This window comes from Gallus gallus, chromosome 24, assembly GCF_016699485.2.
Source record: "Gallus gallus isolate bGalGal1 chromosome 24, bGalGal1.mat.broiler.GRCg7b, whole genome shotgun sequence".
NCBI lineage: Eukaryota > Metazoa > Chordata > Aves > Galliformes > Phasianidae > Gallus > Gallus gallus.
In genome coordinates, this window is record NC_052555.1 from 3,150,327 (window position 1) to 3,176,425 (window position 26,099).

The 26,099-nt window shown below is 44.7% G+C and overlaps 2 protein-coding genes across 4 annotated transcripts; one reads left to right on the forward strand and one right to left on the reverse strand.

Annotated features, from left to right (window-relative positions):
- The first annotated feature begins 2,686 nt into the window (after positions 1–2,686).
- On the forward strand, positions 2,687–5,245 carry BSX (brain specific homeobox). Of its 3 annotated transcripts, XM_046903726.1 has the most exons (4): positions 2,687–2,768; positions 3,199–3,540; positions 4,398–4,594; positions 4,718–5,245. In XM_046903726.1, the coding sequence occupies exons 2-4, from the start codon at positions 3,273–3,275 to the stop codon at positions 4,952–4,954; spliced, it is 702 nt and encodes a 233-aa protein (XP_046759682.1). In that variant the 5' UTR covers positions 2,687–2,768; positions 3,199–3,272; the 3' UTR covers positions 4,955–5,245.
- A 4,445-nt stretch (positions 5,246–9,690) lies between these two features.
- Positions 9,691–26,023, reverse strand: C11orf63 (chromosome 11 open reading frame 63). The gene is made up of 9 exons (XM_046903851.1): positions 25,978–26,023; positions 24,983–25,412; positions 22,404–22,902; positions 19,417–19,527; positions 16,834–17,363; positions 15,688–15,967; positions 13,689–13,769; positions 12,303–12,428; positions 9,691–11,180 (listed from the first exon to the last, which is right to left on the reverse strand). The coding sequence occupies exons 2-9, from the start codon at positions 25,378–25,380 to the stop codon at positions 10,977–10,979; spliced, it is 2,229 nt and encodes a 742-aa protein (XP_046759807.1). The 5' UTR covers positions 25,381–25,412; positions 25,978–26,023; the 3' UTR covers positions 9,691–10,976.
- Between the last annotated feature and the right edge of the window lie 76 nt (positions 26,024–26,099).

A 26,099-nucleotide genomic window follows, 5' to 3' on the forward strand; every position in this document is an offset into this window, starting at 1 on the left:
CAAGGCCTGGGCAGAGGCACTGCTCTCAGGGTGGGGAGGCTCTGCCTGCAGCGCTGCTCACAGAACATCCTCCATTAAGCCGTGCTTTGTGTTCAAAGCCCTCTCTGCATGTTATGTCTGTGGCCGCTCAAACTGAGCTCTTCAGACCTCTTCCCTGCAGCCAGGCTCCTGTTTTCAGCATATCAAGGCTGTCTGTTTTTAATTTAACCTTTCCTTTTTGAGTGGATTTGTCTTGAAAGGCATGAAAAGGCCAGGCTCCCAAGCTGCCCTGCCTCTTCAAGAGCTACAGGAAGGTAAGTGTGTGTATTTTTAAGCTGCACCAAATTTATCCCTAATGCAACCTATCAAAATAAAGCTCACATCAATGCTGCTACACCAACCTTTCAAATGACCCCATAGGTCAAATAAACATGTGTTTCCTATGCAAAATTTCCCCACAACACCTTCAAATGATCTTAAGAGTTCAAATAATGGCGACTGACATTTGTGTAGGCACTGTCCTTGAGTATAATGTATTAAATCATGTGTGTTTGTATATGTATACTGGGGGGGAGAGGGGAGGAGGGAGTGTGTGTATCACTGCTAGAAAGGCCTGAAACTCTTTAACCCTGCAGAAATAGTTTTATTTTATTGCAGAAACAACAAACCAACTCCACAGCAGCATGGCTATTTGCTCTCACACAGTTGCACCACTGGAGGAGATGTGAATTATTTCAGGTTGCAGGCTGGGATGATGCACACAGCTCACAGTGCTTGGGGGGATGTGAAGATGCAGCACTGAGAAGCAGTCGTGTTCAGCACCCCCATGGAAAGGGAAGCAGGCAGTGAGCAAAGCAGGACTAACTGGGATTCTGGGGTTGGTCCCAGGGCTGGGGGTGTTGGTCTGGGGGTGTTGGTCCCTGCAAAAATGGATCAAAAGGGGAAGAACAGGAGCAGAGAGCCCACCCTGCCAGCAGCACCTGCTGAGAGTGGGAGGTGCCTGGAACTTCTATCTGGCATAGAAAGTCACAGAAGAGTTAATGTGAAAATCCTGGATGGTGGAGAATGCAGTGCAGAGAGGTTCCCTTCTGTGGGGTCACCTTCTCTGGGGGGGCTTTCCCACAAACAGAGCATTACTGCCTCTGCTTTTGGTTTTGGAGTTAGCCCCAGGGGGAGGCTAAAGCTGCGACCCAATCTGGCCGAAGTCCCACACCTTTAATCTTGCAAATCTTCTTTAGAAATAATAATAACTCCACACAGACATCACTGATAAGCAAAGCCCCAACCATTGCAGAGAAGCAATCCCAGCTGATGAAATGGGCAGGCAAGCAGCTTACCCGCCCCTGGCTGCGCTCCCTGCACCAACAACTTGGCCATGTGGCCCTTTCCATCCTGCTGATAATTTATTTCCTTACTCATTTGCTCCTCGGAGAAAGTTGTCAACCGGTTGTATTTTCAGCTCTCCATCTGAAACCCGGGTCTGATGTGGGGATGGGCAATGGAAGGGATGCTGCGGCACTGTTTTGATTTTATTTGTCCCCCTGGCAGCACTGTGGTGGGAGGAGCGCAGCCTTCAGCTCAGCCCCCTCCCAGCACTGCTGCGGGCACCTATATATAAGTGTGTATATGCATACAGATGTGCATAGACGTCTCACAAGTGTGTGATGAGAGCACTGCCTTCCCGTGCGTGGGCAGCGCACACATAGCACAACGTGTGTGTGGTTGGTACACGAATCGCCTGCCTGCACAGACAGAAAGCAGAAATCCCACCTATAGATGTAGCAGGCAGCACACAGACCCTCTGACAGCCCCACGCGTGAGCTTCGGCCAAGCGCAACCAACCGATGCTGCGTCCACATAGAATCGCAGAATGATTTGGGTTGGAAGGGACCTTTAAGACCACCGAGACCCATCCCTGTTTTAACTGCTTTCACGGCACTCGAAGCGCTGTTTTCTTAAGACGAGAAGTGTGTCGGGGCCGGGGGCTGCCCGCACCCCCGCACTGCTGTCCCTGCGCACAGCTCCGCACCCGCGCACTTCCACCCGGCGGCCGCGGAGCGGAGACGGCAGCGCTGGAAAAGCCGGGCGCTCCGAGTCGCAGCCTCTTTGACACCCGACGATCGCCTTTTCTATTCTTCTCAAGGTTTTATTTTTTTCCCCCCTCATCTATTTACCATTTACCAGCTCATCCATATGGAAGACGTGGCTTACACTTCCTGGAGAACTGTACTTTTAGGACTAATTGATTCTGGTAATTAATTTGTTCTACCTGCTGGATCAGATGGAAACGCTGTCCGTGTGCCCAAGGATTAGCACTTGCCTTTCTAACATCTTTCTTAATTATCTAATAGCATGGGTTGCGCGAATTCTGGCTCTATTAGAACACTTTTACTATTAACGGTAGTGATTGGAATTGTGATGACAACTCGATTTCAACAAATTAGAGCTTAAAATCAGGAGATGAAGGAGAAGTGCCTTCTTTTAATTTCCCCGAGTTTAACATCAATAATTAGAGCAATTTTCTGAGATGCGAAGCGAAATTATCTCGGCTATGATGTGGTGTATCACCCTCATTTTAGCAAATTGACTCCGGGGAAATGAATGTTACAGATTAGGGGGGGGGGGGGGGGGGGGGGGACACAAACAGAGGAAAGACCGGGGTGGGGGGGGAGGGAAATGTTGACAGAACGCAGAGTGGGGAATGGATGGGAACAAAACCCGCTGGGGTAAGAAGTAGAACAGCGCCCGGTGTGTGCGTGGGGACCGGTTAGGAGCGGAACAGGGCGCAGGTCGGGAGAGCGCAACTCATTTATTATTCCCCCCCCCCCCCCCCCCCAAGTTTTGGCGTTTAAACACAAATGGAGAACAAAACCAAAACCTTTCGGAAGCCGCCCCCGGCCCCGCGCTGGGAAAGGGGCTGAGGGTGGGGGAAACTGCGCTGAAGTGGAGCCGCTCCGCGTCCCCTCCGCGCCGCCCCCGCCCGCCCGTTCGCCATTGGCTCTCGGAGCGCTCCCGGCCCCGCGCCTCAAAGCCGCGCATCGCCCCGCGCATCCCTCAGCTTCGCGTCCCCCGGCTCTCCCCGTTATCCCTTCTGCCTGGGGGGAATCGTTTTTTATGACCCTTCTTATTGTTAATATTGCTTTATTATTATTATTTATTAGCACTCTTATTTATCGTTCCTCTTATTTTGCTTTCCATCTCCTCGCCCGGGACGCGCAGCCGGCCGCCCTTTCTCCTCCGGCCCCCAGCCCCGCTCGCTCCGTTCCCCGCAATCCGACGCGGGGCCCTCCGAGATGAACCTCAACTTCACCTCTCCGGTACACCCGGTCCCCGCGCCCCGACCCACCTCCTTCTTCATCGAGGACATCCTGCTGCACAAGCCCAAGCCCCTGCGGGAGGTGCCCCCCGAGCACTTCGCCGGCTCCTTGGCCTCCCGCGTCCCGCTCTTGGACTATGGGTACCCCCTGATGCCCGCCCCGGCGCTGCTGGCTCCACACCCGCACCCGGCCCTGCATAAACCGGAGCACCACCACCACCACCCCTACTTCCTCACCACCTCGGGTAAGTGCGGGGCTCTGCGGGGCAGCCCGCGGGTGGGACGCGAGATGGGGAAAGGCTCCTCAGCCCCGCGCAGGGAGCGAGTTTATACTTTGGGGCTGCGGGTCCCTGCCTTGCCGAGCCCTCGGCTTCGTCAGCGGCGATCGGAGATCTCAACTAGCCGAGATCTTGAGCCCAGAGACCCCAGGGTTTCCTTCTCCCCCTTTGCCCGTTTATTTCGTTTTGAACTCTTTTTATATTTGGACCGAGAACATTATGGTTCTGGAATGGGACCGGGCTTCTCTTTTCCACCTCCACCAGCAGTGCCGGGGCCGTGCCGGACCATCCCGTGGCCCGGGAGGCTCTCCGCGCCCGTCCGTCCCCCTGAACCCTTCCCAGGGCCGCTTCCTCCAAAGTTTCTCCTCGGGAGGCCGAAGTTTCTCTCCTTGTGGCCGCTCTCCCCCTGCCCGCACTTCTCTCGGCTTTTCTCCCGTCTCCCCCGTTTTTCCTGGGTGCATTTCGTTGGATTTTAATTGCTCGGAGGGTGATCGCTCCCTTTCCGGGCTCGGCTGAGCCGCACCTGATGGAGAGAGCTCGGATGGGGTGCTTTCAGAGAGAAAAGAATAAAAGAGAGTGTGAGGAAAATAGAAATAAAGCAAAATAAAAATAAAGTGAGAAGAAATTTAAAAAGTAATAACAATAGGGGATAATAATGAAAAGAAGTGAAAAGACTTCGAAAACGAAATAAACGAGGAAAAAAAACCAAACAACCAACCCCTATATATCCAGAGGGGCAAAAGGCACGGGGAAAGCCCACGCAGAGCCGCTGCTGCCCGGCTCCGGTTGGCCGCAGCCCGGGTCCCCGCCGTGTGTCCCCGCAGGAGTGCCGGTGCCGGCGCTGTTCCCGCACCACGCTCACGCCGAGCTGCCCGGGAAGCACTGCCGCCGCCGCAAGGCCCGCACCGTCTTCTCCGACTCGCAGCTCTCCGGTCTGGAGAAGCGCTTCGAGATCCAGCGCTATCTCTCCACGCCAGAGCGGGTGGAGTTGGCCACGGCGCTCAGCCTCTCCGAGACGCAGGTACGGCGCCGCAGGGCTCCGTGCAGCCTCCCCCCCTTTGCTATACATCTTTCTATTTTTTCCCGATTTTTCTTTCTTTTTTACATTTTTGTTTATTTTTTTTTCTCCCGTGCTCTCCCCCAGGTGAAAACCTGGTTCCAGAACCGGCGGATGAAACACAAAAAACAGCTGCGGAAAAGCCAGGACGACCCCATACACGAAGAGAACCGCGAGCAGAGCTCCCCCGAGCCCGAGCTCCCCGAGCCGGCCGCAGCCGAGCCCCGAAAGGGCCCCCCCGGCCCCTTCTTGCTGCAGGACCCCGAGGACGAGGTGGACATCCTGGAGGAGGGGGATATCCTCGCCGCCCCACACCGCCTTTAGGAGCTCTCAGGGCGGCTTTGCGCAGCCCCGCATCTCTCCCCCAGCCCCGCGTGCTGCCGGGGTGCCGAAGTTTGGTGTCGGTACGGAGGGGAACAAAACCCCCGGGCTCCTTTCGCCCCTTTGGCTGCATCCCAGCGTCACCCCAAGCCTGAACTTTGCTTGGAAATCCAGCGGGGGGAGAGCCAAAAAATAAAACCAAACCAACCAACGGGCGGTTTCCTGTAAGTTTCCCCCTTCCCTTCGAAACATCGGACTTTTCTCCGTCCCCCGAAGTCCCCTCGGTTTTCAATAAAGGTGTTCTGTGACTGCGTGGTGTGGTTACTGAGCGGCTCCGCTCTGCCAGGGAACGGCTGTGCTGAGAGCGGCATGTGGGGCGGGGGGCACCGCTCAGCTGATTCCCATCCGGGAAAGGGGAGCAGCGGGAATAACCCCATCCCTGCAGGGCTGCTCGGAGCGAATCGTTTCGGCTGTCAGACGCTGTTTGCAGCCGCGGTTCCTCCGCAGCTCCAGGTGAGGACACCTGCGGGCTTTCCCCGCTCGCAGCTCCGCTCCCGTTTCCTCTCCTCCCGCAACAGCCTCCGAGCTCCGCGCTGCAGCCGCCATCAGCGCTCGCTTCGCCTTTCCCTTTCTGCCGGGGAAATGGGTTTAATTCCCAGGTAACCAAAGGTTTATTCTTTTCTATTCCCTGGGATGAGCTGCACCGGGGCACAGTGGAGGCTCCGCGTGTGCCGGGCAGGGCTGGGGCTGCCCTCTGCACAGCCCCGGGGCAGAGCCTCTCCTTCCTTCTTCTTTTTTAATCTTTTATTTCTTAACGAGAAGTAGATGCGGTTTTCTGGTGTCGCCGGCACTTTGCGCGGTGTTTTGGATCACAGGACGTATGGGTTTGCGCAGGGAAACTGCCCCTGATTAATACATGGGATACAGCCGGCTGACACCTGCGTGCTTCCTTCCTTTCCGTGGATTTCCCTTGGTGGTTTTAACACGTAGAATAATAACGGAGGGGGAAAAATAGCACTCAACCGTCGGTACGGAAAATAGCTGGGTGTCTTTTGCCTTGTATTTAGAAATAATTCAGGATGGCCGTTTTCATTTGTATTTACGCTGCGGTGCCGCTCATCTCTATCACACTTAGAAGAACGCAGGAGCTCCACCCGAGCGCTTTCCCCCCCGCACGCCTTAAAGCTTCGGCTGCGTCCGGCTGTGTTCACCCACGAAGCGCTCGGAGACGTGCGAGGGAAACCCCTTCAGTTTGGTGGGAAAGAATTTGGGAGGAGGGGGGTAAAAGGAATCGTTTACAAAATTGCACCTCGAGTGAAAAAGAGAGGAAAAAATAGAGGAAAAAAAATCTGTTTCTGTACATTTGCGTGCGGTTCCCGGTGCAAAGGACTGTTCGTTCGCTGCTGTTGCTGCTAATGAAGGCACTGATAGCCATATGAAAGGCATATCAAAATGTTCGGACGGGGTAAGAACGCAAAGGAAAAAGGCAGAGGGAGTTCAGGGCACGCACACGCAAAGGCAGCTTTGTCCTTTGGGTGTTCGCACCGCCCCGTTGTAAGTCGTGCAGTGGGTGCTGGGAGAACTGTTGTCAGCCCCTGCACGGTCCCGGTGTGTGATCGGACGCTGTGCAGCCCCGTGTGTCCCGCTGCACCCGGCGCCCCAAAGTTGGTGCTTATCTCCTTTGTAGGGTCGGGGCGCGCACTTCTCAACGTGCTTAGGCTGATCAAAAGAAAACGTCCTAATCTCAAACCCTCCTCTGTCTTCCCCGCTCCCGACTAACGTTATAATCACGCCTTGAAATCAAATCACGTTTAAAACCAAAGCCGCTCCTTGCTAATGACCTCAGCGACAAATCCGTGCAAAACACGAACCGTCCGACCCCGGGGAAGTCGCCGTCCCAGCCGGGATGCCGCACGGTGCGCACCGAGCCCTGCAGATAATGGGGCGTTCGGGTACCAACGCGGGCTGAGATTGAAGCAGAGGAAAGGGTCGGAGCGAAGCAGCTCCCTGCAGGCTGACTGCAGCGCTGCGGCGTCTGAACGGTGCGGGTGAGAGTTTGGGAAGGGGTCGCGGTGTGCTCGGAGAGGGGAGACGGTCCTGGGAAGAAGGCGGCGCCGCGTGTTCCTATTCCTGAGGTTTGCTCTTAGGATCAGTGAAACGAGATCGTACTCCTGGTCCTGTCCTGTTCAGTGAGAGCTGCGGGTCTTTCCCTGCCCTGCCTTTGTGCCCCCCGAGGGTAGCAGGGAGGCTGTTTGGAGCTGGCTTTCTTTCTTTCTTTCTTTCTTTTACTTCTTACATTCTTGCTTGGGAAACGCCGGGTGGAGAGGCTTGCAGGAAATCATCGATCTTGGTGGATCTCCTGTGTTTCAAGATGTTCACTGCAGTCTTGATTTTAATACAGGATTCTTCTGTGCGTTTGTTTTTCAAATGAAATTGTTTCCTGTTAATCTAATTTACATTTAAGTGCTTAATGCTCGTGGTTGTTTTCATTAAATACAACGCAGATTGATCTATAAAATCTTCCCATTAACGTTTGTTTTATGTTGAACATTTCCCCCTCTGCCGCCTGTAACTTCTAAGGGACAGGGAAGCTTTCTCAGCCCAGGTTTTTTCATTCCATGGGCACACCGATGCAATGCTCTGATCCCATGTGATCAGGTATGTGGGCTGGATGGGGAATGATTTACCAAATCTTGCTATGAAAAGTAGGTGGTATCAGCCCCGAAAGTACCATGAGTGAGGACTCGGTGTAAAAACACCCGTGGCAGCTCCTAGTGAGCGATCCAGGCACAGTGAGAGCAGTGTGAATTCCTTTTTACAGCTTCCTTTCCTTCCTTCTCTCTGCTGAGTAATGGACAGTGTGATTTCTTTCCATTGGCAACCTGAAGTTTCTGCAGGTGGTTCAGGGGAGGGCTGGAGGAGGTGAGCAGGATGCCGACCACAGCACTGCAAGCACAAAGCATTGCAGCCTCCTGAACTGATGGTGGGTTTTTTCCTCCTCTCCAGTCGCAGTAACAAACAGCATCACCCTAATTAACTGCAGACTCCTGCTGGGATGGTCGTACTCAGCTTAAAGGTGGCTTATTTCTGTCTTGGATTTGTCTTGTTTCTATACCTTAATAAGCTTAGATGAAACACCTGTAGCTCCATTGCTGGAACTGCTATGGGATGACTACAGCTGCTGATGTGGTCTGTGTTGCTGCAGCAGTAGAAATGTGTTGCACCTGGTGGTAAAGGCAGGTGGATATAGAGAGCATGATTGAGAGAAGGAAGGGTGATCTCAGCAAGAACTGCAGTGCCCTTTCAGCCTGTGCAGTCTTTCGAGGCAGAAGTTGGTTTTAATTCTATGATAGATGTTTCTGAGGTTTCCAGGAGCAAAAGCAAGCTGTCCAAATTCTGTGCTCCCCTTCATTCAGGTTTTGCTGAGACCGCTCATCTTGCTCTCCTGAAGGCTCCATGTTCTCCACCGTTGTGCAGCACAGCTTTGCTGCCTCAGCTCCAACAAGCCCCTAATTGCTCCTAGAGACACACAGAGCAGCAGCTCCATGGTATTACCTGCAGCTGCCTGCTGCCCATTCATGATTACATGAAGCTCTTGTTGAGCTGTTGGATGCTTCTTTAGCAACTGTTGTACCCAGGTTTTTGGCTCAGCACCACTTCTGTAAGGCAGGCTGCTTTACCTCACCCTTGCCAGCTGCTGCCAGTGGAGATTCCCTGTGTTCACCCATCACAGTGACTCTGTGCTTCTAGAGCTGTTCCTCATACCATGGGGCAGCCACCAAAACCAGTCCTTTCTTCACATCCATGCCTCTTCTCATGCACCTCCTGTCCTCCTTGTAAAGCCTGGAGCTCCTCTGAGCCCTTCCAGGGCCCCCCATACTTCAGGGAAGAGCAGGAATGAGGGAATTCAGAATCACCTTTTATTGCAACCTCCACCTCGGAGTGATACGTTTCAGAGAAAAGACCCAAAAGCTCAGAAAGATCAGAGACTTTTGTTTTCAGAAGGCTGACAGGTGACACTACCCAGGGGTCTCTCATTTGGTATAGGTACCATGAAAGCTTTGAATGCTTCCACATATCAGCAAAGATGAACTACCCAGTATGCCTTCCTGACTTGAAGTGGAGTCAAATAATTGTTTTCTACACTTTCCCAATCTAAAACATTAAGGAATGGTGGCAAGTAGAAGAGGCCTGCCAAGTAAATGCTGAGAATTTCCATTGTATGGTGAACACAAATACACTTCTGCCCCTGTAAAGGCAGCCTGTGCTCATGGTGAATAACGCCAGGCTCTGCAAATAGCTGTGCTGCAGCCATGGGACTACAGCAGACAGGTTCTACTCCAACTAAATCTCTCTCTGAATACTTAATGCAAAATTCAAAGCCTATTTCTTATTTAAATTCCTTGCCTTCCTAATTTGAAAGACATTAAGTTTTGGCCTTTGCTTTTAAGCAGATGGATGCTCATCATTTACTTGTATGGTCTCTTTTTGTGCCACCATATCTGTTAGGTGCAGGAAGAATTTGCATTAGTATTGAGGTAGATCAAAAGATTTTCTTAGCACATATGCTGCAAATAATGTCTTTTCCTAGGGGAAAAAAATACAGTACTTTCCAAATGGTTTGTGAGATGATCATGATCAGACTTAAAAAATATATACATATGTATATACATATCTATCTCTCTCTATATATATCCCCCTCCAAAAGCAGCATCACATAAATGTGCACAGGTTCAGTATTTAAATATTTCTTCAAAGTTTGTTGTTTTATTTAAGAAAACAAAACCAAAACCCACACCACCTACCCACAAAGGTCATCCTAATTTATGGGAGCTCTACAAGGTAGCGAGATGACAGATAGGGAGGAAGGTGATCAATTAAGACATTAAGCATTTTGCACCACATGGACGCATCTGCATGTCAGCCAAATAATAAGGCCATCAGCTCATTTTCAGGGAGCTGTTGCCTACTTCAACTCAATCCTCAGATCAAAGAGAAAATGTCTGCTTGCATTTTCTAATCAGAAAAGGGATGCTAATTTAGGTTCCTTAATGTGTGGTGGTAAGAGACTTCTTCAATTAACTGAATTCTATAGCTCAGAAAATAAAAAAAAAAGGGGATACAAAGGGAGTCAGGCTGGAAAGGCAGAAGTTCTCATTAAACCAAAGGTCCAATATTCATTACCTCCAGCATCTGGGGCTAAACACTAAACATGGAGATCATCAAAGGGGGTTTAATGGGTTAAATTGAGAATATAATCTAATTAAAATATTAGATACGAGTAAATAGCTCTTTGATATTCATCTGAAGGTTTCATTAAAATAGGTACTTGAGATTTGTATTAAGGGGGGATTATCACTTTTAAGCAGAAACAACAAATTGAGGTTCTCTAACCAGAAATGCTTCCAAGTGTTACTATTTAGTTAAAAAATAAAAGTAGAAAAGTAGTAACTGGCACGGCATGGAAACAACCAGCCTAGCTGGGTGGATTGTACTGCAGCATGCAGGTTCCACCAAGAGGGGCCATGTGCTGAAGATCCCAAAGGGGAGAAGACAGTAGGCTGGGGAAGAGGACAGCCCTGTCCTACAAGCTGCAAGGCAGATGTCCACTGTACTTTGATATGCAAAACACTCCTCCTTCAACCTGACCTACATTTCCCACACTCAAGATGCTTTTTCCGCCAAGTTTCCCCCAAAGATGATGATGTACAACACAAACTTCTGCCTGTAAAATCCAATCATAGAATTGCTCAGGTTGGAGAAGACCTTTAAGTCCAACCAAAATTCAGAAAAGCATCCCAGCGAGGGAAAAAACTAAAAATCAGATGAGCACACTTAAAATGCTGCCTATGTTACCATTTACTTTTTCAATATTTAGTAGAACTCATTCTAAAACTTGAAACTGATAAAACTTAAAGCAATCTATATTTGAATGGAATGGCAAATCAATATGTGAATGTAATAGCTCATAATTAAACAGGTCTGATATTTTTGTCCTGAAGATATCCCTATCATTTCAAGACACTTATAAGATATGAAGGGTTCTGAAAGCAGCTACAACTTGCTTTTCCTTCTCGTGTCTGCTTCGTAAAGTTTCCAAGGATGTAATTGGAGGTAAACTGTCTCCTTTTAAACTTGGTAGCAAAACTCTTTCCTCTTTCACCTCTTCATTTGATTGCCTTGCCGTCAAAGTCTTTGGTTTAGGAATCTTCTTTGCATATTCCAGTGCCTAAAAACATGAAGATGGGGGAAAGTGTGATTAAGAGAAAACCTGTTCAACATGTCAAGAAAATGTGGTTGTTTCTTTGTTGAGCCAAATTAGAAGTTCCCCTAATTCCTGATCTTCTATTTCTGACAGTGTTCTGCATTAGATGCCTCAGTAGCAACTGCAGGAAGCCTCTGCTACAGGCAAAATAATGCACCATGAGGAGATTTGCTTCCTAACATTTACCATTGGAGGCTATCTTACATAAAGAAACATACTGGTTTTCCTTTAAGAAACAAAGCAACACCATTCCAGTCGCTAAACATGACTTCTTTCAATCTCATTAAGCTCTTGTTCTCAGTCATATGTTGCAGAGTGTTCCATGGGTTAATGTGCCAAGGACAGAAACTGAGCATTCAAATGACAAATTCTACGAAACTGATGTACTGAAAGGCCACAAATGATGAAGGAAGTCTTGGCATAAAGTCTTCTGCAGGAATCCGAAGCCCTTTTGACATGTAGAGAATGCAGGTTCACCTCTTCATGGTTTACATGGTCTGAAAATGAATGTATGTAACTGAGGAATTCAACTGATAGTAAAATGAAAATCTTCTTTCTATGTGACAGTTCTCATTCATCACCTCAGAGAAATATCTGGTGTTTTCAGCATCATATCAGTGAGCTACTGCAGAACTGATCTGATAGAATATACATTATTTTCAGAGCTTTATTACTTTCTGCAAGAGAGAGAAGGGACTCCCTTTGTTTGTGTATGCCATTGTCACACAGTCAGTTGCTTCTCATTTAGGTTACTTCTGAAGGACAGTGAAGGCTAAAGTAATGTTGTATGGGCTTGAAAAATAAGGCCAATTACTGTAGCTATGCAACTGAAGTGCAAAGAGTTGTGATTGAGACTGACAGGGAGGTGGATAATAGACTAATAAGTGGATATCTGTGGTCCATCAGAAGATTGCACTCTGTAGTAGCATGGCCTCTACCACTGATGTGAAGTTGCGAGTGTGCTGCACTGGATAGTGTTCCTGTAGGGGTCCTGCTCTCCTTCATTTTTCATGTCTGCCTTTCTTTTTCTGCGTGTAAAGTCCACAGTCATTCTCTGCAAATGTTTGACAAGAACTCTGTCCTTACCTTCTGTCTTGACACTGAAGATATGACCTGGGGTTTTGTAGGTAACCTCTGAACCAAAGCAATGTTTTTCATGTTGTGCTCCTTAATTCGCTGTGCATATTCCTTTTGTTGCTTTAACTTCTCCTTCTGACAAAAGAAACAAAGTGTACGACTAAACATGGATCCATCAATGAAATACCTTTTTCCACTGGAGTCTTCCGTTTGTATCCCTGTTGCTATTTAAGCTGGCTGAGGTATTGATTGTTCCTCAGCAGAACACAACAGGAAACCCTGATGAGTGTTATAGTTTTTTAGTCACTCTTCACATTTAAGAGCTTTTTCTTGGACGGTATTGAGGATAGAGCTCAACTGAAATGCAAGGTGTCTTTAGTTGGAATATTTCAGTGCATCAGTTCTGTTCTAAAATGGCTGTGCTAATACCAGTCAGCTTTTGCAGTGACTTTAAAAACCTCTCTGTTGGCTTCTGAGGCTCTGAATGACATGCTTCATTCAGAGCCTCATTTACTCAACAATTTTTACTCAAAATTTACTCAACATTCATTTACTCAACAATTCATTATGCTCAAATTCAGCAGCCTGCTCTACCTCTCCCCAGTTATCAACCAATGTCAATGGTTTCCTTTCAGGGCAGTAATACCACATCAGCATGCCAGGCTCCACAAGTGTTAGGAGCTGTTAAGGACACACTGTGTCCCAGGCTCAGTCCATTCCAATCTGAGATCTCCAATCTCTCTCATTTATGGGAAGGCTGCGGAAATAATAGGAAATGACTCCAAAAGGATGATCGTTTTATCACACTTGCTTTCTGCTGTCCTACAAGCTTTCTCTAGAGAATTTCAAATAACGCAACTGTTATCAGATTAATAGTCTCAAAGAATGGAGGATAGAGCTTGCAGCACTTCAGATAGATAGCTGCTACCAGAGGAAAACAGGTCAAATGATACCAACTGATACTTGCACCAAACCGTTTCCATTTCAACGGGGTAATAATACCTGGCACTAGCTTAACAGTAAGTAAAGTTCACCCAGCTGTTTTCTTCTCATGTTTACACTACTTATATCTTCTTTTACTTCCACCTTCAAGGTTAGGAAACAGTATCTTCTACACTGGGAATGTCAGTGCAACTCAGCCAGGTGAGTATACGATGTCCAGCTACTCCCGTTGAACTAATGTCTGTTTTAGAGGGCTGAAATGATCCACATTACAGTTGTCTTCCTTTCTATTTGAAATCTCTCCTTATGATCTTAACCTAGACCTAGAGTCAAGCACACAAAGTACAAGACAAACACACACTGCTTCTCAGTGATAACTTCTCTGCCATTCTCCCCTGCCAAAGTTCACTTTGCTCAACTGAAAAGCAGAGTGTTAAGATGGGGACCACTCACTTTTTCCTTGATTGCTTCATAGTCAGGTCCAAGGCCTCCAAGCTTCACATCGAGATTGATACAGGCTTTTGAGCTATATGGCTGAAAAACACACCTCAGTGACAAGATTTCCCTTTCTATATATGTATACTATTTCATTTATATAAAGCATAATTAAAACCAGTCTTGTAGTGGACACCAAACTCAAGAGCAGGATTCAGCTTGCAGTCTCAGTGTTACCTCTGCCATGCCTCATTTCAAGAATTCTAAGTGACCAAAAAGATTGAGGTAATTGTGGAAATGAAATTATTCTGCATTTCCTTTGAATCTGGATGGGTAATTACTAATCATCCAAATTACAAAGCAATACTTTCTCAGTCAAAAATGACATGTTGTGAGCTTTAGATGGGTGAAAGTGACCCATTTGACAGTTATCAGAACAAAACTGCAAATAAACTTTTATAAGAGCAGCAGATAAAAATGCCTGACTTTGGTGGCAAAAAAATAGGCATATATTATTTGTTATAGTAACCTTTCTTTGTTCTCAAACTGCAATGTAAAATTGTTGCCTGCCTGTTGAAAAATACATGTCTTGCAACACAGAAAGTTCTACATGTGCACAGGGAAGACAAGTGACGCCATTTGAACCCTTTGAGACTTTACTACAGAGAATTTTTCAAGCTCTCTTTTAAGAAGACTTAATTTTTTAAAGACTGAATATCTGTTAAATTGTCAGGGAGAACTCATTATGGTCAGCTCTGTAGCAATTTCAGTCACGAAGCCATGCAGAAACACCACGAAATTTCACTATGCAAAAAAATTGTGCACGTGTTCAAGTTAAACTCAACTGCAAAGAAACGAAGCCTGAGTGCTTTATCTTCTATTTGATGTGATGTTTGTATCAGCTATTCCTAATCTTCTGTGATATACCCAACCTTTCACTTGAGGTGCTGTGAAGAGCCAATCATTTAGAGGTATACACAGCGCTCACTCGCTTCTGCTCTATTTTCAAAGCCAAAATGTGCATGCAATGAGTATGACTGTGTTTGTTTATTACAAAAAGCTCTGTGAGACATAAAGAATCGTATTCTTGTGGCATTCCTCACACACAGAGTGTGAGAAAGCTACTGAAAATACAGGACAAAAATAATTTTTTGAACTCGGGGGAACAGAAAGGGAAGGAAATCTGCCCTTCAGTTCTGATTGTAGTGCAACTAATTCTTCTTAGAGGCATTCAAGCAGCAATACACAAACTGCCTCCTAGATGAAGCACATGAGTAATTACTCCAGCTTAGTTTGTCTGCCCTGAAATGTGGAGCTAACTTCTTAAACATTTAATTTGTCATGGATGCACAGGGAGACCCCTATGCTGTTCCACTGCATTTGTGTAACTGGTTACAGTATGAAATCTGAACACACAGGAAAAACAAAAGGAAGCAGGTTTTAATAAGGACCACAGTGGGATTGTCAGCAGACCTGTAATAATGTTTATGCTGTTAGCCTTACAAATCCTCTAAGTTTGGTCTTGTTCAGTTTGATTCCCTTGGAAACCAAGAGATTTGAGTTGGATAGCAAATGAGCATGACCAGGATAATGGTTTGTTCAGATCTGAAGCCTGGCTACCTGCTGCTTTATACAAACAGCTTTATTCTAAATCATTTTATCACTGATTACCCGAAAGGACAAACACTGTTCTGTGTGTTCTTAGAGATAATCAAGTCTCAAAGTGATGGAGGTAGAGGTGGCGAACTGCCTCGCTCTCTAGATTAAAATGATTTGGTCAGGAAAAACACCAGTAAATGTCTTCAGTGTCTGTTTCTACCTTTGTTCCTTCATTTTTAATGCTCTAGGCAAGTCATCGTGCGTTCATGTGCTTTCTCTCAGTAAGAATGAAAAAGTCCTCATTTCTGCTTCCTTTTCTTATTTTTAGTAAAGACCTTTGGATTACCAAGAAAAAAAAAAATTAATCAGAGGAGAAAGTAGAAATGTACAGTTCTCTAACCTACATCAATTTGCTTACCTTCTTGCAGACTTTGTGCTGTTTTTGCTTTTCCATTTGCATAAGATAGCCTTCAGAGTTGCTTCGACTTATTTTCACTTGATTTCCTTCACCTCTCTCTGGATCTACCTCTGAATCACTTTCTAAGTGGGGTATTAGAGGTAGAAGTGGGCTGAACGAGTGCAAGTCATCAGCTTCTCTCAAACAAGTCATTTCTTGGTTCTGTTGCTCCATGGTTTGTGTTAGCTCGGAGACTGTACAAAAGGCTGCAGGTGAACTGTGAACAGAAGCTTGGGAAGGCCTCAAAAAAGAAAGAATATCTTTATTTGTATACAGCAGATAGTATAACAAGTCATCTGTACAAAGAATGATCCTTGCTCACAGAAGCTAATGGGAACAAGAAAGTGGACTTGTGGGAATCTCACAGAGACTGACTTTGCTTGCATCCATGTTCATAGAACCTGAGTCATGTGAACAGAAAAAAACTTAGATGGGGAAATGTTCAGCCTTATGTAAAGCTAGCTTAAGTCAACAAAAACTGCCTTTAAAGGGCTTTGGATCATGCCTGCTGAGTACTGAAATAATTAATGCTTTGTCTATCTGAAATTCTACATAGCTGATTTTAGACTGTCATGCCCTTTACCATGTCAACACTGTCCAGTCTTTGCTTCCAGAACTTGTGCACAAAAATGATTAACTCCTACAGCAATCAGCAAACTCCTACAAAGTCAGCAAGAATGTGTCTGTCGATCCATGATGGCAAATAGGGACAACTTTCAAAACTTGTGTGGCAGGCCAGAATTGGTGCTAGAATGACCCTGGATATTCACCCTACAAGGTAAGTTTTGATATAACTCTATGCAGATAGCACTAGACTTAAGTTTATGCACAGTACTCTTTGCCATCTGTTTTTCAAACTTCCCCCTCTAAACTTTAGGGGAAAACTTTCCACTGTGGAAAATTCTGTGTGCAAGAGAACATGAAGTCTAGGGCTGTCCTTTTCCAATAACACATAAAAAATCAATAGTTTGAATGAATCTTAAGTTAGTGGTAATCTGTAGAGGTCGGTTTGAACCAAAGAATTTTGTCTTTTGGACCTTAAAAAAAAACCAACACATTTTCTTTATCAAACTGTTATCAGGACATAGTTTCAGCACACATACTTACCATAAACTACTGGTAGCATAAATGTGCCTTTTGCAATCCTGAAGCAATACTTGATCTTTTACCATTTCTTGATAGTTAGCATTAAAAGTAGAACTCTTCTTTTGATTTGGATGTGCCTGACCACTGGTACTGCCATCTCTTGGGAAAAATGGCACAGTGGCATGGTTGTATAAATGTTGCTGGCCATGTGGAAGTCCATTTGGATGATCAAGCTGGCAATTCTTGTTCCTCTTCCTAGTACACGCTGGGAAATTATTTAAGCAAGTATCTGAATTTGCTGCTGTATTAGTGTCAGGGCCAACAGAAGGATTTGGGTATAGCCAATTCTGCAGTGCACTGCTGTTGTCTTGTTCTACTGCCTGCATGGGAGCAGTCTGAAATTCTGACATCTGGTGGTGCCTGTAGTGCCAAGACCTTGGTTTTGCTGGTCTTCCTGCTGGCTGATGGTTATCACTCCTTGAAAAATCTCTCCCCTCGAGATTTTGGTTGGATTTTACTTTGTTTCTTTGGGACCACTTATTCTGATGATCCTAAAACAAGTTATCAAAAGTGGAGTTCAGTGGTTGCTCTTTTATATGTTCATTATGATCAACAATATGTAAGTGTATAGGTAACTTGCCTGTTACAATGCCCACAGTCTCAACCTGAAAGGAATTATAGCAATGTTGTGTAGGGCTGAATGAATACTGGGTGAAAATTAATGTTAAAAGTGAACTTTTAGCATAGGGTGACATGTTAAAGGGAAAGCATCTGTTTCCTTAAGTCCAGAATGGTAGGACAACAGTTTTTCTTTGTGGTATTTGTAAGGTTTTGGATTAAGGAAACGCATTCTGATGGAAGGGCCCTTAAAGAGACCTAGGTATAGTTATATAGGTATATACTATATACTATGTAGGTATATAGTAACCCTGACTCAGTCATTATACGTGTGGCTATAACAGGTGATGGCCTGGCTAGACTTAATCCAAAATTAATAAAAAGTATGCATCTCTATTTGTGAACAGCACAATAAATGTCATTCAGCTGCTGAGGGACAATGCATAATGCCACTTTAAAGCACTGCTTAGTGGCCCTGAGACAAGTTCTGAAGCAGAGCACTAAAAAAAAATGGGTCCTGACAGATGCAGAGAATATCTGAGGAACGATGCTCTGGTAAATACTGAGTGAGGGAGCTTCATCTGAAGGAGGTGCAACACCAGGTGCCCTTAAATAGACAGACTACTATTTTGAATCCTGCAGACAAGAGGTAGCTCAATGTCAGCCACCTGGGGAAAACGTTTCGGAAATCAAATCAGTTCTTGTCTTTTAAATTGTACCAAATTTCATGAAAAGATGGCTATATACACCCTGTTAGATTGGTCCACAACAGAAACAAACTTATGTCAATGACTTAAATGATTTCACTTCTAAACCAAGCACTCCTCCCTGTACTGTGTCTTGAAAAAAGTTATCTAAATAATAAGAAAAAAATTAAGAATTTAAGCACACCAGGACTACTGTATTCAGCTAAACCAACACGCTCTAAAACTGGGGTTTATTCAGTGCCTTCCAATTACAGCATCCTGTGTTGCCCATTTTGAGGAAAGGCATGGCTTTCCTTCTAGGTAATACACAAATCCATTCTCAGTCCATTTAATCTTTGTCAGCACTACAATCCTCCATTTCATCCTCCTGTCTCTCTAGGGTTCTTTTGTTAGCAACACTTGCAACTACTGCATAACATATGCACTCAGAATAACTACTTAATGGTAGGTATTAAATCCACATACAGAGAAGCATGTTTTGGCAAAAGCTTTAGCGCTGGGGAATCCTGACTCCTGGTGCCAAGATGATGATTTGTTAACTCGACCTCTCCTGTAATGATTAGTGCTCTGCCATACTGTGCCAATGGTGGAAAGCATGAGCTACTGCCAATATGAGACCAGGCTCAATGTTTTCCCATTTAAATGGAATGAGGAGCCTTGCGAAATACCTCCCCCATTTTTAAACTTCAAATTTAAAGCACATGTCTTAATACAAACAGCAGCATAAAATCTTGTTTGCTCTTTGTAAAAATTCAGCTTCTACTCTTAAGTGAACAGTGAGGAATTTGAACAGCCTGCTGAACTACTTCAAATTTAATACAAGGACATTTACTAGGTTTGTTAATAATAATTCCAGTTAGCTTGAATTTCTGGTTCTGAAATCCTTGCTTTTTTCCACCAGTGATGACAACCTGGTCTCTTCATTGCTCCAAAGGTAATCCTATCATATTGGCTTGAAAGGCCAGCATGAAATAGATCTGTAGTAGGTTACGGCAACAACTTCTTGTAACACTTTCTATGGCCACCCCTTGATGTTTGCTGGGGGTTTATGGGACAAATAATGCAACAGAAGTTGAGTTCTAGCTCAGAATCCTCACAACTGAGGAGATACAACAATATACAGAATAAGCTACATTCTTGTCAGGATGCGCAGATTTACACCTAAGAATTTAATGTAATTAATTGGTACTCTCAAAGTAACGAGCTTACAGATTGAAACAGTCAAACTTGCATGCTTTGACAAATACATTTCAATTAATGTGTTCTATCAAAAAGGAACCTTGAGCCGCTGTGAATTCAGGCACCATTTGTCTTCGGGGTGCATTTTCATGTTTGGGTATGGTAAGGCACTCTGAACTGGTTCCTCATCAACAGTTTTAGTATCTGCAACCTAAAAAAAAATAGAATGTTTATGACTATAAGCTAATATAGCCTAGTCAGAACGAAGGGTTTAAAAGTTTTGGAAGTGGATGAGAAATAACTTGACTCCTAGTGAAGTTCAAATGGTACAGTTAGGTATTATGTGATAGATGACAAGAAAATAAAAGGCTGAAAGAACAAATGAAAAGCAAAGGGAAAAAAATACACCATTAACAGTAGTAGGATAGCAGGGAGTATTCCTTTACTTTTAGAGAGAGGGGGGGAAAAGAAACCTGCATTTTAGGAGGTGAGAGATTGGGAGAACTAGAAAAAGGCAGGCAGGGCCTATTGCTGAGCTTTCAGGTGAACTTACTGCCCCAAATGGCAATGCAGATTCTATTAGCTGTCACTAGATAAGTTAACAAATTGAAAGTTACCATGTAGGTTTCCTGAACCGGGGATAGATGCAGCTTGGCAGTCAGCAAGATGTTTTTGGTGGAACCGACTGCCTGACTGTATTGATGGTTTACTGGGCAGGTAAAGCATACTTCTACATTATCTCTTTGAAAGAGGAACAGGACACAACCTCTGCCAGCATTTTTTGTGAACTATTCTATTAATACCAATCAAATTGAGAAAATGATCAAATGAAATTGCATTTTGAGCATCATAAGCTGTGTAATGCCTATTCTGTTAAATTGAGGCCCATAATTGCTTCTCTACTGAAAAGATACAACAAAGACAGCAATCATGGCATGTCATTATCCCAGACTAGAAAACCGGCCTTTGCAGTGAGGACTTCAAAGGCTTGTGGTTCTCGAATTGCATTTGGCTGCTATTGTTGTAGCGCAGGCAATCTTGATTAGGTGTTTACACTGAGGTAAGGCGCAGTGCACAGAGAGTCTGAGTGCCTTGGTCTAGAGCCATTAAAAAATTGTACATTATGTTCCTTGCTTTGAAGTAAGGGGCTTGTAGGTAGGAAAGCAACTCATATTGAGTACAGCTGAGCTAGATTTGGCTGCTACTTCTCTCTGTCTGCCTCTCTCTCCCTCTTTCTCTCCGTCCCTGAAATTCATCATCAGGTTCTTAAAGAATCAGGCAGCACTGCAAAGAACTTGATGCTTTATAAAATGCTATATAAATTAGAAAATATACAGATAAACAGACATTTATAGTATGTTTTGGTACATACAGCCTGCTGTGTGTATGCACAGAGGTAACATCTGTAAATCCTGCAAGAACAAGGCTGCAAATATTTTACCTGATACTACGTCAATTGAACAAACTTGTATGAGATGTATGTATTTCAAGTGTCCACAACTGTTTCATTTCCACAGTGCCTGACACCTAACAGTAGTTACACCAATAAAAAAGCTTCAAAGTCCTCCAAAGCTCAAAATAATCCACTATAGGATAAGCCTACACTCAGAATGTGTTCCACGTTTCCAGGAGGCTGCACGTGGTTTGTTGTCTTCACTCTGCAGAGAATAAAAATGCTGTTTTTGCACTTTTGATAGTTTTCCAGGTGAGGCGGTTGGCCTAATTGAGAAGACTTAACTGCTGAGTTGAGAATCACGAGCCTTGAGACAACGGGCCAGCTTTGGTTAACAGGATGCTCCTACCAGGCCTTCATGCACTCCTCCAACAAGATAGAGGAATGGATGTCTTGATTAAGAACAAGAAAGGTAAGTATTCCTTCCTTGTGCTTATTTCCAGCAAATACAAGGCTAGCTGGCCAAAAATGGTGATGGTGATGCTGTTGCTGCTCTATCATGTGGTTGAGGACAGAAAAACACCTTTCTGCACACAGTGCAGCCTGCCTGGCTCCTGCCTGATGGCTACCTCAGCAAGGTAATCTTGGCATACAGTTCTGATTTTAGCAGTGTTGGGTTTGTTGTTGTTTTTTCCTACTACACATCCTTCAAAAAACATCTACACCACAAAGTCCCGATCCCAGGCTCCAATACTTGCATATGAATCATTTTAAGAACTCCCCATACAGTAAACATAATCATATCAACACAGCTTTAATTAGCAGCCATCTATGCCAATTATTTTTACCATCAAATAAATTATAACTGAAAAAAAAAACCAAGTGCTTTTAACAGCTCTGAGAGAAAAGAGCATGTCCACTGTTGCTCTCATTGTAATACAGTCAGCAGATGCCCTCTAGTGTTGTGTCAACCACTCATTAGCCACAAAAAAACGTGTCACAAGTTTCTAGTTTTGCAAGTGAATAATTTTCTGCTTTGTAACTCACAGAGTGATTCAGTGACTTCCATATTGTCATTATGCATAATGTGCAGCAAGTAAAAGCAACAAACTCTTGTATAATTGTTCATTAGGAACTGTTATTACATTTCCACTTAATCCTTAATGCAGTGTTTGACATTTCACAGTCAATCATAAGAAGGCCAAGCCCTTACAACCCAATTACAACATATTACCAGTATTTACTGATTGATTCCAAATACCAGGTTTGGTCTGGGTGAGAAAGCAAGTAGGGTAATGGGCTGCCTGAGCACTCAAATTCACATCTTTCCTGGATACTCCTAAATGTGTGACACTAAATGACAGCAGTAAGCCCTTGAAAGCAGCGTATTACCAAATTCATGTCAGCCAAGCTGAGGAAAATCTGATGCTCCAAAAAATAAGGTACAATGTGGAATCTATAAGAAAGAAGACAGTATTTCTTTCAGGAACTATTGAGAGGTTGCTCCGTGATGATGCAGACATGCTTCGTGGCCAGGAATATATGGAGCACCAATAGGTGAACCAGATTCTCATAGGAAATCGTAAGTTCTGAGTTGCATGATAGTCTCATGCAAACCTGTAAGATCATACAGATACTCTATTTCAACAGCAGGCTTTGGTTTATAGCAGTTAGAAGTTGCCAAAGTTACCTACCTGCTCTTGAATAACTTCTTCCTTTTTGCCGTGTAACTGAAGATAGGATTTGTTCTTGTCTGTACGCAATCCTAAAGTCCGCTTGTTTTTTTCCACAAAGTCTTTTTTTGCTCTCTGGGGTCGATCTTCTGGAATCTGAAGAGAAAAAGCACTGCTGTATGTACTAGGACTGTCTTTGAAATAATAGCCATCTGAAGATTCATTCCCTCTGGTATGTAACCTAAAAGGTTCACTGCAGACGAAGGCATTTGGCTCATGAAAGCTTAGTAATTCTGTACCAAACTCAGAGAATGACTCCTGAAACTTTGCCTCCTGTTGATTCTTTTCTTCTGAGGAGCCACTGGAATGGAGGTAAAATGAATCTTGGGAAAGGTCCACACTGCCTCCTTCAGCAACATGGTGTGTTTTTTCTACTTCACAAAATTCCAACGCCTCTTTGGTGTTCCTCCAGTTAGGATTGTACTTGAGGCTGAAATATTTGTCTACAGGCTGCTGTTCCCTATTTAAAACAGAAATGTAAAATTATTCATGTATAAATTGCATACCTTCTACATTTCTCAGTGTACAATTTGAGCCTGCAAGTGTTCTGCAAACACAACCAACCACACCAGTTTGGAGCATGCAGTGGGGCCACTGGTGGGACCACAGCCAGAACAGTTTTATAAAACGTTTGAGTACAAAATTTAGGCAGGACCTCCTTTTTGTATTTAATTTCCATTATCACTGAATGATAAATTGGCCTGACATTCAGATCACGGTGGTATACAGCCTTGATCCTAAAGTTAGGATGGATATTTATAAGCACTAGCAGAATCAGCTACAAGATAAAACAACTGTATCTTACCGTTCCCATTCTGATGATGACACCTACAAAACACAGACTGCTGTGTAAAACAGAAGTGATGTACCTGCTAAGACTCCACTCTCAAATCTCAGTAGAACTAATAATGACTGCCTAAGCTGAATTCTCTAAACTGCAGCATAGCCAATCACATTAACATTTCCACAAATCATTTATTCCTCAACTGGTTAACTATATACCAATATTTCAAGAGGCTCCTAAGTAGTGAAAACATCTGTTTTTCTAGCAATGCTTTTCATTTCAGGTAAGCACGATGGTATCCTGTGTACCAGAGATGATTTACACCAGTGAAAATATTATTATTTGTAGTTCTCGTACACTGCAGGTAAACAAAAATAGGCGACCATATTTTGAAACGAGTATAGAAATATTTGATATAATTGTAATGATTCAAATAGCACAGTATAATGCCAGAGAGTTCTATTGTGCTGAAATGTGTGCACAGCAGCTCAACAGGATTATGCAGGCCAGGTCACCGCACGGGAACAAAATGAGTGTGAAGAGCTCCTTCATCTCTAATCATCCGCAGACAAGAAGTGCATCTTTTATTCCGCCCCCCAACTTGATATAAAGGTTAGATGGACTCTGTACTCATCAACAAAAGTGTGGTACGTAGACAACAGATGCAGCATTTCCTCTTCAAATTCCGAGGTTAGTAATGGATGTAGAGAGGGGGGTTCATATGCATATGCTGTGATATTTGCTCTGGTTAATGGACTGTATTTGAGTACTTACTAGGCTAAGTTCAAACAAAATAAAATCAAATTTCCATTTAATGAAGAGCCCCACATTCAGCATAGTATTCAGTCAAAAAAATTACTAAAAATTAGAGCATGTTTCTAGTACAATTAACATCATTTGCACTCACAATAAAATGTTCAATAACTGGCCATTTTGCCTGTTGAGGACGTGAATAAAAGCATGCTATTAATCATTTAGTCTTCATTTGTTTGCCACTTTATTTTAAGTAGACAATTAAATTGAAACTGCACATTATTATTACTTCAGGTTTAATTTAATCCCTTTAAACTTGAGAATTACTCCCAATTTATAGTGTTAAACCTTTCACGCATAAGACAGCAAATTTGATTTTATTTATGTAGCAAGTTAATGCTTTCCTAAAGAATGTTTAATGATGGTAACACTTAATTTTAGATTTATGCAGTTTTAAGAACAAAACTGTGTTTTTTCAACCTATCAACTTTTGCCTTCATGTTTGCTTGCAGACAGTGACCTAGTTTGCTCAGCATGGATCTTTTTGCAGGAAATGAAAGGAGGATGTGCCTTTCTCTGTTTTCTCTTCTTTCTCCCCAATTCCAGCCCCAGAAATCCTCTTGCCCACGTTCTCAAAAATGCCACACAAACCATTTGCCACTTCCTACCTTCCTGCTTGCCTGCTTTAGATGGAAATTGAAAGGGTTTGTAGCATGAGCATCCATATGCAGAGCCTAGAGCCTATAAAGTCTGTGAGGGATGTTTTCTCTCCATCTTAACCTCCTGCACTGGTGTTTTAGCCAACGTGATAAACAGCTGGGGAAACGGGTATAATGATTATGAATGTGGATAAGACACAACAGTAGTTTTGCACATAACTTGGTCCTTGGGTGTTCTAAATAGAACTTTGGTGATCTAAGTTGGTTTTGAAGAGGTAATGTGTACCCTGAGGAATATAAGGGTCAGAACAACCATGCCCATCTACTGACAGCCTATGCCTTACCTTCCATCACTCTCTTTCTTTGGCACTCTGTGTGTATACTGCACTGTGCCATACTTAGCTCCTTCCTGCTCCTCTGAACTCATCTTCTCCAAGCTATCTTCTTCCTCTAAGCTGTCATTCTCCAGCTCCCCAGCACTCAGTCCTACCAGCTCATCATTAGCACGAATCCGCTGCTGGAGTTCTAACTGATACTGCCTTTCCAGAACAAGGCTTTCAGAATCGGAGTCCTGGCAGTCTCGCAGCTCTGAGCCGATGCTCCCTTCACTTGCAGGCGACCTTTTCCAACTCGCAGGATGAAAGCGTGGCTGTGTGAGCTGGCTCTGAGGAAAGCATTCGTTACTCACATGGAAAGTGTATGGAGAAGAAACCATAACGTATTCCGTACCTGAGGCGTCCATTCTGTGCTGGGCACTGATGGTTTGCACCAACCCTGCGTGTGGAAAACAGGAAAGTGAACCAAAGAGGCCGTGCAGCCAGTGAAGAGGTCTGTGTTAGTGTGGAGTTGTGGCAGTGATCTTCTACGGTTAAAATGTTTATCCTCACCCATGGCATGGATATTCCTTTAAGCAGTTAATATCAAGGAATGCATGACTTTGTAACAACATTTGCCTTAAGGTGATGTATTACTGCTAACAAAGCTGATCAGACACAAAGCAGCTTATGGAAAAGAAAACAAAGCGAAAGCAAAGCAACGAGAGCCATCTGACAGCTGCAGAGAGGTACAAGAAGCGGTGAGTGCTCCCTTTACCCAACTCCTTAGGCTTGGCTGTCAGACGCAGTGAGAAGCCCACGAACGCTTCCGGTTAGTTTCTTTCCATTTGATTGCATGAAAGCGTTCCTAAATCATCTGCATCCCTGGACCGGATAGCGGAGGAAAGGGTGGGCTGGGAACAGCCCCGCAGCGGCCTGCACTCGCCCCGCTGCCGCCCCCCGCCGCAGTGGGCTGGGCCGCGCCGTCGCCATGGTTACGGCGGAGGACGCGGCGCGGCACCTACCAAGTGCCGGGATGGGGAGGGGGGAACGTGCGGCCGCCTCGCCGCCCCGTAACGTGGTTATGGAGTGTCCGCGGGGTGCGGTGCTCGGGCGGGAGCGAGGAGTCAGATCGTTCCCTGTGGTG